At 38.2% G+C, this 17,796-nt stretch overlaps 1 protein-coding gene across 1 annotated transcript in view; it reads left to right on the top strand.

Annotated features, from left to right (window-relative positions):
* LOC147731529 (sodium channel protein type 2 subunit alpha-like) overlaps positions 1-17,796 on the top strand; it is an 860,436-nt gene that overhangs the window by 614,938 nt on the left and 227,702 nt on the right. The window contains exon 21 of the mRNA XM_086956593.1: positions 9,607-9,729. Within this exon, the coding sequence (XP_086812719.1) occupies positions 9,607-9,729 (123 nt within the window). The remainder of the gene's footprint in view (positions 1-9,606; positions 9,730-17,796) is intronic.

The following is a 17,796-nucleotide window of genomic DNA, read 5'->3' on the forward strand; positions in this document are numbered from 1 at the left end:
TAATGTAGCTCTGCAATCTAAACCATATCCAGGAACTTACTCCTAAGAGGGATACTTCCACAGAGAATTAAAACAAAATGAGTTTGTGGTTTTTCTTGAGAGCAGAGCGATTGGCTTTGGAGTGAATTTCCCGATCAAGTCAGTTTCGCAACCAAGGACAAGTGCAGTCAAGCAGCAAGGTCTACCTCATTTTTTAACAGCACCATACTTGGGAATCTGATCTGAAGTGCTTAGGAAGAGCCCAGCAAGTGCAAGGATATAATTTGAGTTGTAGTTTAACCGTAAAGGTAGCCTTGGTGTGTTTGTGAGCGAGCCAGAGGAACTTGATGGTGATTCAGGAGTTACAAGAGAGTCTGTACACTGATTCAGGTTCGAGTTTATGGAGTCACAGGGCATCTCTCCTGCAACCATTCTTGTTGCAGTGCTCCAGACCATCTGTTGAAGAGATCTTTGCTGTTTAGACAGGCTCTGGCAGAGTAAGGTGGTGTTGTCCTGTTGAGAGAGCATGGTTTGAGCAGAACATTTCTTGTAGTACCAGTAAAACTATGTTTAAGAGACACTTCCTCCTTAGCTCAATCTCATGCTGGTGTTTTGAATAACTTTTGAATGCAAGGCAGGTAGTCCCATTCCGTATTCGCATTAAATACGGACAAGTCAATTTCCTGAAATTTCATGTCGACATTTCTGGATGCTTGCTCACCTCAGACTGTCAGAGACTAGCAAAGTATGGACGACTCAGTGGTCTGAGTACTTTGGTGGGTTCTTTGTACATATACTTATGAATTTGTGGCCACACACTGCATTGGCTGCACAAACATGCATAGGGAAAACAGATTTAGAACTAAGTGTTGAGCAGTGGAGGGACAATCTGTCCAATTAGGTCATATGGAACCATTTAATTGGAGCATATTATAAACCCCAACTTTCCCAAAACTCAATCGTAAGGTGTTTACGATTACAGTAATCTGACATGTGCCTTCTTCCGCACGAAACTGGCACACTGGAAAAGCGCCTACCCATTTTTCACTTTTCCCAATGATGCACGTTCAGTGCTTAACTTAAGCTGGTGGCTGCAGGCGCGGCCCGCCGGCACTCATTCTTGGGCACCAACACCTATTTTTCCTCGTCAGACTTTGACCCAGAGCAATATAGAGAAACAAAAAAGGGAGAAAGAAGAAAGAAGAGAAAGAGAAGACAAAGAACAAAAAGTGATGAAGGGAAAAAACATGAATTAAACAATAACCTGAAAGAGTTAGATAAAGAATTAAAGATGACGCTGCCTTGGTATTCAGCACCCCAGATATTCAATAGCACTGTCTACGGGCTACTGAGCAGAAACATTGAGCCCCGGCACCTATTCTTTTACAAATTTGCCACTGTTTCTGTCAGAAGAAATGTCATTAAGGCCTAAATGTTTCCAGTTATTACTCCATGAACAGGGATATGCAGATCCGAATAGCCAGGTAGAGCACTGAAACAAAATAACAAACAGAAAGTAAGTACCAGTGGCTTCCAATTTGTGTATACATATTGCATATGGGAACTTGATTTCACTTTAAAATTAATGGGTTACTGTGAGATGACTATGGAATGTAAGAGACAGAAGTACTCACTTTTTCTTTACATTTTAATACGAGCTTTCACAAATTTTAATAAGGAACTCGGTTCTTCAACTAATCTCTTATCCATCAATAACTATATTGCTTTTCGTATTCATGTGCACTAGAACTGTATCTTGAGCTACCTTCCCGTGCGTACATTCAAACTACCTGAAAGGCTATTTTGCATGAATCTACCAAATTTTGGTACCTGTAATGCGAACAATATATGCGCCAGACAGCTTCACTTTCTTCGTGACTACTTGGAATTTACAAGGAAATTACGCAATGCGGCACCGTAAGCCATCTCGCAGTGCTGTGCTACACCATTTGGAAAGCACAGGGATGCCTCGTATTTACAGCAATACGATGCGTCCTAGTGCTTTCCTCTGTACTGAACACAATTGGCTGCCTTGCGCTATCCCAGGCACCCTTTCACATTGGTGCAAGGTTGCCTGCTTTGCAGAGATGATTGTTTTTGTGCAGGAAGGAGAACCTTCCTGCACAAAAACAAGAATTGATTGCATTTTACTCCTATGTGTCCTGTAGAATGCAGCACACATAGAAAGAGGAAAAAAAAGAGGAGAAATAAAGTTATTTCTCCTTGTTGTGCCACTCTTATGCCTTACATGGTGAGGTGTAGGATTCTGACGGATTCCCAGGTGTACGGAACTTTGTAAATCTGGGAATGTGGCAGAATCCATGGGTGTTGTGTGGGAACACCCACAGCAACACCCATTGCACACCCCTTTCATGCAGAGCAATGCATAAAAAGAGGCCATATTTACAAGGCCACGGAAAGCCACGCAGATTGGCATTGCATGGCCTTGTGAATGTAGGCCAGCAACCTGAGCCGTCGGTGCGTCAAGAAAAAGTGAAGCACCGGTGGTGCAAGGGGCTTGTAAATAAGTCCCCCAGTTTGTAAAAAAAAAAATAGGTCTAGTGGGCCAACATTTTTCCTAAGCGGGCGCTGCTTTCTGTTTTGCTCTCGGTCAAAGTCTGACAATAAGTCCAGGCCCACAAAATATGTGCAGTGGCCAACCACGTGAAAGAACCGCCACCAGCTAAGCACTGCCTAAATATTGAAGTGTGTGCACAGCTGGCATTTCCTTTCTGCTACAAGACTACTTACTGCACGAATGTGCGTCGTGCCGGGGGAAAGTAGCAGGCCTCCAGCTGTCTCTCTGTGTTTCTATGTTATACCATTACCACGAGCAGTAATCATCACAAACTCATTAGAAAGTGGCAAGGCGCCTGCGGAATGCTGAGTGGCTGAGCGAGCACCCATTTGAAAAGACAAAACTCCCAGGAGGACAGCCAGGAAACTGGTGTCCTGTTTGTCTGACATCAATATTGGGAAAGAGGCTTGAGTGTATCATTAGAGAGGGAACGGCAAAGCACTTTTAGAAGCATAAATTGTTAAAAGGAAGCTAGCTGAAATCTACATTAGCAAATAGTCTTGCCAGCAAATCCAATCACGCTTTATGAAAATTCTGTATTATGAGCCATCCAGGCATCTCTACAGTTCTTCGCGTTGCTGAAAGGCAGCGGGTTAGTGTGGTAGCAGGAAATTCTATGTTACACACAAATGAAGGTCCAATATTCAAATACAGTTCTAAAAAGAACAGGACATGATGGTACAATGTCTGCTGGCATTCCTCCTTTTGAATTCTGAAATCCTCTAGCTAGATTTAAATATTGACGCTGAGTTACGCGTGATGACCTGTCTAAAGAGTGGTTGCAGTTCCACTGAATATGCCTATTTATTTTTCACAGTCCCCTAAAAAATATTTTTGATGATGACAGTGGGCACCGAAGAGAAAAATGCAACAGCAGTTCTCAGCGAAAAAAAGGTCTGGGAGGGAACAGTTTGTAAATGTAATCTCATGTTAAAAGTATTTAAAATGCTTATGGACCCCGAGTTAAGGGCTCTGCAAAGCTCGACCCAGATTAGCAATGAGTGCAAACGCAGTAGACCACAGTCAGGCAGCTGCAGAACATTTACCCCAGTTAGGCAAGCACAAAATGGCTGATGGCCCTCGTGTTCATTCTGTGGTGGCCAAGCAGGATGACTTGCCATTCTTAGAGCATGCTGGTCACAGAGCGCGGGGGCCTGTAGCCAATGAGCTCTCTTCCTGCTCACATTTTCAGCCTGATACAGTTTACCAACCCATCACTCGAACAATTCGGGCATGCTTGGCATAGAGGATTGTAGGAGCAATAGAAGGGCATGGTTCACCTTTCTTTTTACTTTCTCTCTGGTTTACCTGGTGAACGTGCTGTATTCCACATTTTCATGGAGTTTTCCGGCAAGGCGAGCAAATGCTGAGTTGGGAACACTACGCGCGAATTGGTCATTTATTCCTGGCCCAAACTGAATCTTCTGCTAAATACCATGACCCACCACCAAAAATCTCTGCCAAGGCAAATAAATGATATGTCTAAATCCCAAGCGAGCTCTCGTTTGTAATGCCGGAGTAGATGGAAATAGAATGAATGTTTGCTGCTACAGAAAACTGAAAGATAACACCCATCACATTCAACTGACTTCCTTGAAAGTGCAAAACATAATTAACAACACATTATTTTAGGATAGCTGCATTTTGTTAGTCCCACAGGTAATGGAACCCAACACCACACACACACCTTTTGATTCACACACTAAGTACAGTCAGCTCCTCATGTTTTGTCTTCTTTCGCAGAAGTCACCAGCTCTTCCCCTAGATATCATTCCACGGGTACACATTGACATTGGGCGTATTATTTCTGTATTATGTTGTACTGGCATTTACATGGCCATTCAGTCTTGAAGAAACACCGGAGTGCATTGGCGTGGACCGCGTCATTTGTCTAAGTAGGTATAGGCTTTAGCCATTTTAGTCTAGATTCGGCCATATCATTCCTGAGGTCTATTAACGGAGTAAGCACAACAACCCCTGCTGACTCAACGACTGTTCTACAACACTTAAAACGACAAACTAAAATAAACGTTTAATAAAAAACACCCAGTGAATTAAACTGATGTAAATTGTGAGGAAGGTTCTCTGCATACGTCGCCAATGTAAACTTTGGTTGAAAATGCAGCTCTAAGTTATATATTGATCTTTCCTTACTACTTCTGAAATATCGTGTTCACTCCCAGTTGGACCCCTTCCACTACCCCTCAATCACTTCATCACCAATGTGCAGCCAGTGCTCCTGTTTCTGCCACAAGAAATATTATTTTGGATTATCCTGAAGCAGCTCGACTTTCACTAATCCTGCTTTAATAAGCTAAATCAATCAATCAATAAAATTTGTATTCAAAAGGCTATATCAAACTGCTATTGCAGTGCAAACATAGCCAGTTCTCATAGCCAGTTCTGTCAACTTTCCTGCCAAGACAAGCCAATAGACTAAGAAAACAATCACTGAGTGCAAAACTATTAGCACTGTATTGATCCCACTTCAACATATGTGGGATCCTTGTGAACAATATTGCAATATACATTCTAAAAACCTAAGAAATCTGAATACAATCTTCTGTTGTCATTGAAATAGCACATGTGCATGTTCATGCAGTGTAACGAAAGTTTACATTATAGTTGGACATAAATCGCCTACATTTAGCATTTTCCTGCCTGAAGCTTTTCTCTCTTCTCTGGCAGATGCACTTTGGGTAATCACCTCCTACCAGACCCATTCAAACCAATAGAGCAATAGCATTAAAGCTCTCACCCCAGACCTTCGAGCAATCACATTTTAACTCCTATAATCCAACTCTACTCACAAATCAATTTTTGATTAATGCTATTTTATGTATTATATGTGCTTGGTGGTAATTTAAGGCAGTGCTTGACACCCACAACGTTTACTGCCTTATTATCAAAACGGGTTTCTGGATATTGTAATGTCTGACAAGAAGGTTTGCGAATACTTGTTGTGTTTCATTTTATTGTGACGGTGATACAATGTGTTTTAGGCAGCATTATTGGACTGTGATGTTGTGTTGCACTGTATTTGTTATGCTGGTTCTCTTTATTTTCAATTGTGTTGCTATATGTATGTTTTGCATGTCATTGTGCTATGTTCTGTTGGTTACTTTAAATGTATCAACAAATGCGGCTCCCTTTCCATCCAGAAGCAGGACACGCCTTGAAAATTCCTGTGAGTAGCAACCATTTGTTGCACAGCCTGTGGTGGTAAAACAGCACTTCTGTAGCTCCTCTTCTATTTAGGGCGTCAATCAATCAAAATCTGAGGCCTGTCATAAATTAGCTCATGCTGTGCCCACTTTATGTGATATGTCCTCGTTTTTCTGGATGTTCCATTTCAATCACACACCAAGTGCTTTTCTTGGAATAGAAACACTTGTCCTTCGTGGAATCGCCCTTGCCTTTCTTATGGCTGCTCACACTTTGTGAGTACTTGGTCCTGCAGTACAGAAGAGGCTGGATGGTTTAAAGTCTTCTTTACACACTTAACCTACTTAGTTGATCGTTTCATTACCCAGCTAGAGGTTCTACAAAAGTACAGAGGTCCATATGTCCTAATGCTTTGTTCCAGAATAAAGCAGTGTAAAGCAACACAAAGTCTGGCGTTGTGTTTACTCACCATAGCAAAAGGTGTTTTGCGCTGAGACAAAAATCTCTTTGGATTGCTCTGGGGCACTTTGCATCGCTTTGGCTCATTGCAGAGGCCCAACTGGGGTGGATCAGCACAAGCACCATAGGTTTTGACTTCAAAACCCAATCTGCAAAGCTAGCCAGACCTGCCCGTGAGTAAAAAATGGATATCCATGTGTGTTAATTTCTCAGACAATGGATGCATTGCAGGAGTGCTGCAGTGCCCAGCACACATCCAAAGCGTGAGGTCCCTCTTTGTTTGTCTACTCTTAGAAATTGGACTGGAAGCTAGTGCTTAACAGAACACAATCACCGCTGCACCATGTTGCGAGGTTGCGCTTCAAGCAAGGCAGCGCGTTTGCGAACTAGAAAGGACCACAGTAGCAGGCCAATTTTAGTAAGTATGGCTCCTACTCTGTGTTTTCCAACAAGCTCAACAAAGCAAATCAAATCTGGTTGTTCCGATGCTTTGCTTGAAAAATATATAATATTGGTCAAGAGCCTCTCAGCCATGCAACCTGTAGGGAGCGCAGTGACCTCTCTGCACAGAAAAGGGCATACGGGTGCAGTCCTCTTGTCTAAATTCTATTAATAAATAAAGGCACGATATTTTATTCAATTGACCAATGTTATCAGCAATCAAGTTCCTTGGCACTATCTGCTTACATGTCACTAAAACCTCAGAAATGCATGAAAGTGAAATCTAGCTCTCACTCGACCATCATAGTGGTGCAGTTACTGGTAAGTGGCACTTTGCGCTGCTGAAACCTTTTTCCTGCACTATTTTCATAAACCCCCCATAAATCAGCCTATGCCACTTACTGTCTTTGGTTTTAAAATTTATTTTAGCTTAACTTCACACAAATAACTAAAATACTGCTACTAGATTTATATTTCGATATATGTGGGATCCTTGTGAATCATTTTGCAATATTTAGTCTAACACCCAAAGAAATTTGAAAACAAACTTCTGCTGTTAAGGAAAGAGGACATGTGCATTTTCATGCAGCATAACACATGTTCACATACTAATTGGACAAACACTACCTATATCTAGTAATATTCTTTAAAGTGTTTATTGTAATAAACCAAGGACTATCAAACCCAGTAGACAAGTGATATTCCAAGAATCTAGACTAATAGTGTTTTCTCTGGTTGGAGACAACAAAATAACAATGTTATAGTTCCATGTTCAGTGACATAACTGAAACAAATATAAAGATATATAGATTACTAACTCACTTGAGTGACATGACCAGATTTTGCCCATGCTTCCTCAACTTCAGTGGCTTCCAATTAGATACTTTGCACAATTCAATATCTTACACATTTAAAAATACAACTAATCTCCTACTCAAACTAACCTTTCCCAATCATAACTAACCAACCATAAACAGACCTATTTTTGTCACAATTCTTATATAGCAGCTGTCCAATTCCAGAAATCCATCACCATCTATGTTCTTTGCAGGTATTGCAAGAGCTTTGCAGCTATTGCACTGTAAAAATCACGAACATACTTAAACCACATGCATGCAACATTATTTTCAGCTTAGTCATATTTCCCTTGATATTTACCTTTTATGTTACAACTGAACTATCTCTTTACCCATAATCCATTCTATTTATGTCAATTTAGATTATGATGCTACATCATTGTAACATGGTTACATCTTTACAAATCACTTTGATATTGGTAGTCCGTTTTTTAAATAATTTCCCCATCAGTCACACTAGTAATGACTTTTGAAGAATAATGAATGAATGATTAATGCCTGAATGACTTAAAGGTCTTTAATTGCACTATTAAGTAAAATCTTTGCAAAACATAAATAATACACACAACATAAAAACTTGATTATTATCTTGGTAGATGGTTTGCTCAGTCACAGCAGTGACGAATATCCTATCCGCCAACATATATTTCCCATAGGATATAATGGTATTTATATTTTGGCAGACGGGATATCCGTCATTTTTGTGACGGAGTAACCCGTCCACCAAGATCGTAACCAGGTCCTTAGTCTAAAACGTATATTGTCGTATAATTACAGTTAGACTCAAATGAATATAATAAAGAGCTGTAAAATAATGTACCATCGAATTCGTTGTATCGACATATTTTGACCATTAAAAGGATTTCAAGTAATCATATGTGATATATGATGTAAAAGCTTTTCACTGAACTTGGATAGGAACTTTACCAGTGTAATGTTCAAGTGGGTATTGGCAGAAGATGTCTGATGAAGAGTAATTTATAGCTTTGAAACCTATAGCCCAGTCATGAATGATTAATATTTATGTGATTGTAACAGCTAATACACTTACTTTGCTGCCTAATCTTTATTTTAAAGTAATGGTTGCTGGGCTTATGCATCTCATGCACCGGGACCTTTCACCAACATTTGTTGTCTTTAAAATTAAATGAGAGTCCAGTTATTCTGTTTATTGTCAATATTTTATATGTCAACCAGAGGTACTAAATCGATCATTAGCTCCAGATGTCTGAACAACAAAAATAAAAAAGCTGGTATAGGACCCACCTTCTCCAGTTTCCTGTTCTTCATGTGTGGTTTACAAAAGTGAACTACCTATATGAATGAACCATTAGTAAAGGGATGCTGTGGGGAAAATATAATGAAATATTGTGTTGTAACTACTTATACAAATCTTGCCCACTGGAATAGCATATGTGAGAGCTACTGCCTATTGTATGTTGATTTGTCATTTCTACCGGAGTCGATTGTCTTTTCTGTCTTTCCAGCAGGTAGACCCCATTTAATCATGAAGCTTACTTTATGAGCATGGCCTGCAAAGCATACTTCCAACAGTTAATCGATTGCCCATACAATTTCTATAGATCGACTAAGCTCATCAAGTGTTGATTAACATTGCCATTAATTCTGAACAGATTTCTATCATTTCCCTTTTGGCTGTGGCCTTCGGGTACGACCAACTGGCCGCTATTAAGTCCATGAGGACCTTGAGGGCACTGAGGCCTCTGCGAGCATTATCAAGATTTGAAGGCATGAGGGTAAGGCCAATACTAAGATTGGCAAACAGTACACATTCACCTATATTCTTTTTTGTAGGTTCCTTTTAATTGTGTGGCTTAGTTTTCCTTCAAAGTCAACTGGATCTTCGACAAAATATGTGAGAGGGTAAGGCTTTTATGCTCGCTTGTGCCACAGGTTTTCATCAACACGTTGTTTTTACATGGTTTCTTTTCTACCTGTACCCTCTTAACATATTTCTTCTAGGTGTAGTGGTTCATGCCAGTGGATATGGTTGCACCTCAGTTCTGTTTCTTCAAAGGTCCCTGCCACATACAATAATGCATCCAAATGTATGTATAGTAGGTTCAGAAGACAAATTAGAATTATTGCTTTTCTGTTTTTGTGTAGGTCTCTTTGGTTAGCTTAATAGCTAATGCCATGGGCTACTCAGAACTAGGTGCCATTAAATCACTTAGGACACTAAGAGCATTGAGACCTCTAAGAGCCCTGTCACGATTTGAAGGGATGAGGGTAAGACAAAATTAAAGCACCTGAAATAATGCATGCATTAAAAACATGCATGTGAAGTAAGCATAAGGAATGATAAATCCATGCAGAAATGCTGCAATGCCCTCTTACCTACTGTCTATCATTAACAGATATGAGGTAGGATGCTTCAGCACATTGCCTATATCCATATGCTATCACACATACCAGCTTTGCTCATTGAGATTAATGTAGCTTCTTCCATGGAAGAAATCTCCTTTTGTCATTAGATGCATGTGTATGCTGTCAATGTCTAACACATTTAGTAGCACCAACGTGAAAGTGAACTGATTCCAAATAAAGATACTGTAATGTGTGTTACTAAAAATATAAATATTCGAATTGACAAGTAAATTATTTATAGTCCATTTTAAGACATTGTTTTAGCCCATAAAAATAACCTGAAGGCTGCAGGTTACAAGTCGGTGATGTATGTGATAGAATTTGTTTCATTTATCTGGTGACTGACATACAAGAAAGGATTTATTGCAATTGTTCAAGGATGTGTTTGCCCCTCTCATATTATTCATGTTGTTTGCTCTTCACCCTAGAATTTGATCACAGTCATAAAACACCTTTAGATAGCATGATTGTAATCATTTCTAGCTCAGCAAGAAAGATAGCTGCCTGGCAGAGTAGGGGAAGGTTTCACCCACTCTAATTGGGGCAACTTGCTTAAGCTCCATGACATTGTAAGATAACTAAGATGACATAGGACAAATATTTTCCTTCCCTTGCACAGGGTTGGCCCAGTCTAAACTGAAATCCAATAGATTCCTGTCTTCCAATAGACATGAATTTATTTATGCTCTTTTCTACTGGTATATTCAATAAAAATGTGCACGTCACATCTGGCAGTTTAAAAACCCTCTAGGCAGGTGCCATTGCTGTACTGATCCCAATCAGCAGGAGTCTTCAACAAAAAATTCTTATAGTTGCTTGCTTCCAGTTCCATTGACCACAATATTCATTCAGATTTTGGTGCAACAAATCTATCTCCCAGAAAGTGTGCTCCATGCATATGGCACTCAACAATTTTACAGCAAAGTGAATACATAATTATTTGCTTAGAATCATGCTGTAAGCCACACAGAGGAATTGACACATGTATCCCCCTGTTTAATGAATTGGGGGAAGAAAACAATCATATGAAAAAGTACTTGCAAGGTCCATGGAAATGACACTGCTAGAAAATGAACACTCCTGCAGTTGCCTAGGATAACTGTAGCTTGTGAGACATAGTCGCATATTAGTACACTTTAATCACTTGACATGTTTACTACACCTCAAATTCCAGTTAGTTTTCTTTCGATTAAATGGAAATATATACATAACATTTTTTGGAGTGTATTGTCGCTTTGAGAAAGTATAATTGCAATATCTCAGAAACACAAAATGAAGTACTTTTTACACGTGTTTTAGAAATATTCAGTTGGAGGGTACAGTGGACTGATATCAGTCACAGTTCTGAAACAATAGAATTCCTTTGATAAGGCCATTAAAATAAAAAAATTGAAAAACATTGTGTTGTAACTTGTATGTCAGTCTCAGATGATGTAGGTCACCCTTTAAACCATGTATGTTTTTATAACTATATTTTACGTTTTGGCAATCTATTGTTCAATGCCATTAAGCATTACTGCTACATATCAATTGTAGCTAAGAAACCTTAAACTTCAGTGAGCGTTTCATGCACAGGTTCGGATATTTCAGAAAATATATGTTTAGAGGAATTTGGAGGAGAGAGCAAGCATAAGCTACAATCAAATTTAGTTTTTGGTTGGTTGCCTTTGAAATCTGTCTTGTTGGCTTTTAAAACACCTCCAAGAATATAAGATGTTTTTAAATATAAGGAGCTTGCTTAATTAAAACCAAATTTTAAATTACTGCATAAATGATATGTCTAGTTTTCTTAGTACTCCTTATGGTACACTTTAGAATCAGTGATTCATCAGCAGGATAAATTGAATGCACTAAAATGTCTGCATTGATTTTGCAAGTGATTTAACGAGAATACCAATTATTAATGCATGCGTTAGTGTACAAAAGCACTTGAAGCATGACACATAGTGCTTGATTTCTATGTAGCCAAGGAAATAAGCAGACATCAACTTTAAACACCTCTTAAAGTTGCATTTTCGAATTTGCATGCTCTGAGCACATATGTGGCTGACTGCTTTTAAATTTTACCTGCATTTCAAATTTCCAGTTCATAATAACTACACACTGTTGCTGTTCATCTTTTATGTTACATTACATGTCAAATTGGTAGATGGAACCTATTTTGTATATATTTGATTATTGTTTGTATAATGGTGGGGGTCTGACAGTGTTTTTTAAAGACTTGGTTGAGCAGATTAGATACCAGATTTGAAAACATTATATTTACTAATTATTTATTCAATCAACTAAATTATTTTATTATTTTATTTTGTGGGATGTGCCTACTTACGTTTGTGGTGGAGGGCGGGGTGTACTTCACTTTGTCATCCATTCATGAATCCATTTCCATGCTCCTAGCCAAAATATCTCATTTAAAATATTTGTAGACTAGACCGTTTTATACTTTTTAAACTTTAGAGTGTTTGAATTAACAATAACTGTATTTAAGTCAAATTAGTCATATATGCATTTATAAGGGAAGAAAATTAATTCTGTTAACATTAATGATTATATTTTCTGGCATTTTACTATTTATGTGGAATATTCAGAAGCATGGATTTACTACAAATAGCTATATAGGAAGCAGTGAATAATTAGGTGCTTTTCATTTTCATTGCCCAAATGACTTACATAGTTCAATATTTAACCTACTTCCTGTAGTAGACTTTTATGAATTCATTTAAGCAGTGTTACCCTTAAGTGGTCAATATATATTTCAAGGTGTATGAAGAAATTCACACGCAAACCAGGAGGGGAAGGGATATTTGAACTCATTAGGATACAGTCAAATTGTATTTATATTACACTTAACCTCTGTAGATCCATAGGTTTAGTTCATACTAGATGAAACAAACATTTATAGAGCTTGCCAACAACAATTACCATGTAAAATGCTGCCTGATGTGTTACTGCAAGTATGGTTGCTTCATTTATGTAACTTTAATATAACATATTTCTGTATGAATAAAAACATTACTAAAATTAAATGTAATGGCACACATTGAAAAACTATCAGCAAGAATATAAATCTTTTTGTGAATATACATTATTCATTTCAGACTGTGGATATCAGAAGCATCAATAAAATTCTGAGATACTTCATATTCTCCAGCAATACTATATTTAGCTGCAAATTAGTGTGTAATTAATTCACGAAAATCACTTAAGATGAATTATCTGACCTTAGCAGGTAGCATAAAAACTATAGACCAGTGCCATAGCCAGTCATAAGGATAAGCACAAAACTGCATGGAGTGATGCAAATAGTAAGATATGGTCCCACTGGCTATAGCAATGCAAGCAGATTATAGAGAACGGCAACTGACAAATACAAATTACATTGTCAACGTGTTTATCAGTTGTTTGAAATATTCTAAATGCTGACTAATCATGTGAGAACCTTTCTCTGGCATCCTCACATTTTGGGGTTGATTACTAGTTAGTGGTGGGGTTCCCCGCTGGCCCTATCAGATCTGGCCTATGCATCCCTCACTTATAATTACTGGACAGGGAAACACAGGTTCCAAATGTACTGCCATGAAAATCCAGTTGGTAAAATAATCTTAGCATTTTATTGTCTCTTTGTCTTTGAGGGACTTTTAAATGTTATTTCAGAAGAGGTTGCAGGCTGGTTTCTTTTCTTTTCTCATAGCTTGCCAAGCACATGTCCGTTGTAGACATCATCAGATATTAACTCCTACGCATTCCCCAAAATTAGCTGTGCTTAGCAGTTGACATAATAGCCCTGAGCATCTACTGGACAGGCTATATAAATTAAATATAAATAGTAATTATCTTCAACAGGAGCAATTGCTTCATGTAAATTTCATAGTTTTTCTAATCACATATCCTTTACAACTCAGCTTCCCGAAGGACATTTTATCATTTGATTTAGTTAACTAATGAAGTGAGAACATTTGAAAAATACAGTTTTTTGTACAGTTGCCCTCACTCCTTTCCTGCTTTCCGAGAGCAAAACAGTAATTGCATGTTTTTACCTCCAAACATCCTTACAAATAATTATCTGCCATCAATGCAATTTCCTTCCACTATCACTATCCCTTCTGTCAGTTTACGCATTTGATAGAACAACATGTGGAAGGATGGTAAGGATTTAAGAAATCTATGACAACATGCCCACAACATCCTAATCAGGGGACCTCATATAAGCAAAACAAAGCCTAACACATGCCTTTATTTTCTCAGCTTCAGGTAATGCAGACCCAACAAATGACCGTCTTTCTCAGAGGGATTTTAGAATAGGCAATAACAAGAATACTTTAAGACATAAGAAAGATAAAGCTGCAAATCAAAATTCAATGAAAACAAAAATGTAATAGAGGAATATTACAAAACTGAAGGAGAGTCTAGTAAAAATAAAACATATAAAATATCATCCAGCTAACTTAATGAATGTCAGCGGGCAAACACATAACATATAAGTTAGTTATGGCAATGTCACTTGATGTGAAAGTTAAAACTTCAGAAAAAGGATTTTCAGAGGCAGATAGGTCTCAAGAAAATCAAACAGCACTTGATCATTGCGTGCCAGAGATGTGGGCTGGTGCTGATCAAGAATGTTGCCTTTGAGCAACGTATCTCAAACAGAGAACAATTGAGCCCAGTGGGTCAAAGATGTACGTTGTGTCTTGGCACTTCTTCCACATAAGATGGGAGCTCATTGTAAAAGAAATCATACTTAAAGGCAAAAGGTTTCATTGGACCAAATGTCTGCCAATGACAGATACTCAGTATGTAGACAGTGAACTAAAAGTGAGTTTTCTTGCAGTTTCCTCCTATCCTCTGATTTATTTGAAGTTGAGGCAGAAATAGAGGTCAAGAAAAATAGCTTAAAGCCCCCCTTAAACAATGACGGCAGGTGCTGGTGCTAATGCTCAAATAACTATATTGCTTATTCCTGCCATGCAGACTCTTAATTGTCCAAACACATAAAGCAGAAATTACCCTAACAGCATATTAAGGAATCTTCCTAAATACCTCATGCCCTGTCAAAAAGGTGTTCTGCACTCCCTCACTAGCACAGTACAGGGTGACCCTGAAATATTTGCATATGTTGGCCAATAAACAATAACATCCCACTCATTTATAGCCACTCACTTGTGAGTCACACCAACCTCCCGCCTTAATATTGCCACTTAAGTGTAAGGCAAAGGGATCAAATAAAAAGACCCTACAAAAAGAAAACTCCACTGCCGTTTCTCAGTCCTTTGTAGCATAGAGAAGCACTAATTAGTACCCTGATTATACCCTTTGCAATGGTCACTCTTCTGAAAATGTATGCGCCTTGAGAAGAATCATACACACTTTCAGTGGATCTTTGTGGAACCAATACACTATATCACTTAGCCTTAAGTTTTACCATAATTTTAACAAGCTAATTTGTTATGGAGATAGGCATTGTGACATTGCGGCTCCATTTGAAAGCAGATCCCTTTATTAAAATAGCAAAGTGTGTGTGTGGTTACTTGAAGGAGAATGGTGTCTTAGTTTCCTATAAGCAAATCACAAAAGGGTTTGGCCCTTAAACAGTAAGGCCGGGCCACTTAGCTAGAAACCACCACAAAAAGTGCCAATACTGATCATTCATTCATCCTTTCATAGAAAGATCAAAAAACCTAACCAATCTGATCGGAAAAACTCTTTTTTATTTTATTTGCTTTTAGTCAATTTTGTTCATTTTGGATTGTTTTTTATGGAAAAAAAGATTTTTTTGTGAGCATAAACCATTTTTTTAATATTTAAACATACACTGAGACCACAACATGACAAATAAACAAAAAATTAAATCACACAATATATTGTCAATATACAAACATATCACATTATATTACAATATAATATACCACATATATAGCTCAGGTTCGATACAAATTCTTTACCAACAGTTGCATAAACAACCAATACCTCTGAGCAGTATATAACTTAATTGTGTTTTAACTCGTTTTAGAGGTAATAACTAAATGGTGACCCTATTGTGCTCGCTTGATTTGTCATATACAAAAAAGGAACACAGATGTTTTGTGAGCACGAGTGATATTGCATCCACATGAACACCGATTTGTTCAACAAAGAACTGTTGAACCCACTTAGATTTCTTGACGGGTTCTCCTCTGGGCACAGAACACTTGGAGAGCTGAAAATGTAAAAAGAAAAGAATGCTTCAGTTTAAATACTGAATACTAATCACATTCATTCCATCTCACTCATACAACAACCAACCCAATACATTTACCTCTGACTCTTTGTGAAAAGTTTCAATCTCCTTGTTTTAATTCATTCTTCACCATCCAGTGACAGTTGCCACACAGGGCAACACTATAAAGCAATGTCAAAAAAGAATTGTTTAGGCTGGTACGTCATGTCATCTTCAGTAAAAGGGATAAAGTGCATAGATTTTAGTAAAGCTTACTTGTGTATAGAAAATCACGACTTCTGACTCGCCTTTTCTTTGATCATAAATTTTCAATCTGGTGAGGATACCAAAAGAAGGGGTATTTAACATTTGTCATGCCATTTTCTTCTATATAGACCTATTAAATTGTCCCTATGTCTGGAGGAAATTTACTGACAGCCTGTTTAGGCACAAACAGGGATCATGAAATGAGCTACAAGCTGTGAAGCCCAGGAATGTTTGTTTGGCCAAGGGCGTTTTCATGGGGGTTGCCTGCAACTTCTGAGCCTGTGTCCAGCAATACGTGACCGTTATAAAACTGTGCAAAAACATGAAGTTCTAATGCTCTGTTTTGACAATTGTCTATGAATCGCATTGCATAATATGTCTGTTTGGGAATTGCAGCAATGAACTTGCTTGTGCACGCGAGTTAAAGTTCACATATTTTTCAAGATAAGTTGTATCACATCGTTCATGGAGCAAATTTTGAAAATTATACTTTGTTGCCCTATGCTGGTATAATGCATTTTTAATAAATCCGCAAGAAGCGGCTTTCAGTATCCCGAATGTAACAGCTAAAGTTGTTCAGATGTTAGTGCCCCAAAAGGAAATCCAAGATAAACACGTTTGGCTACGCGTAAGCTATTGCACGGAAAATTGCTGAGAGGCAACGGCTTGAATTCTGCTTTTCAAGAAACTTACTTGTATAGTTTTTCTTGGTCCGTGACGGTCGTGCTTTCAAATATTTCAAATTCCCAGTAAGAACCAGTACTGGGGGGCCTGTTTAAATCCAGGACAAATTCCGGGGTAAAGTATTTTGAAAAACAGCAGCTTTATTGATAGCAAAGAATGCTTCTGGCCGGTATATCGAAGGCTAGAAAAAACTTTTTTCAGAATCTTAACAATACAAATGTGAATGTTTATTTTATGTAAAATTGGGTTACAAAGACTGGATCTGTAAAGATGGAACAATGAGTGTCAGGAAGGAGTGAGTTTGAGACACGGCAGCTTTATTGATAGCCATTATCTATTCCGCTTTCCTGCTTGTTTCGGATGTATGACGTTACAACGCATACTTTTACAACGCCTACCTTTACAACGCAATTTTTACACCGCAACATCCATTACAACGCATACCATTACAAAGCATGCCATTACAACGAATTCTTTAAAACTACCTTTACAACGCATTCCACTACAACGCATACTACCTTTACAATGCATACCATTACAACGCATAACATTACATTGCATGTAAGGTAAGTGTTGGATAGTGTAGGGGTTAAAATTACTATTCTAACTCCAGGGGGTGCAACAGTAGGGTAAGTGTTGGATAGTGTAGGGGTAAAAATTACTATTCTAACTCCAGGTGGTGAAACAGTAGGGTAAGTGTTGGATAGTGTAGGGGTAAAAATTACTATTCAACAGTAGGGTAAGTGTTGGATAGTGTAAGGGTACTATGTGTTGTAATGCAATGC

Source organism: Lissotriton vulgaris, chromosome 2_1 (assembly GCF_964263255.1).
Source record: "Lissotriton vulgaris chromosome 2_1, aLisVul1.2, whole genome shotgun sequence".
In the NCBI taxonomy this organism is placed as follows: domain Eukaryota; kingdom Metazoa; phylum Chordata; class Amphibia; order Caudata; family Salamandridae; genus Lissotriton; species Lissotriton vulgaris.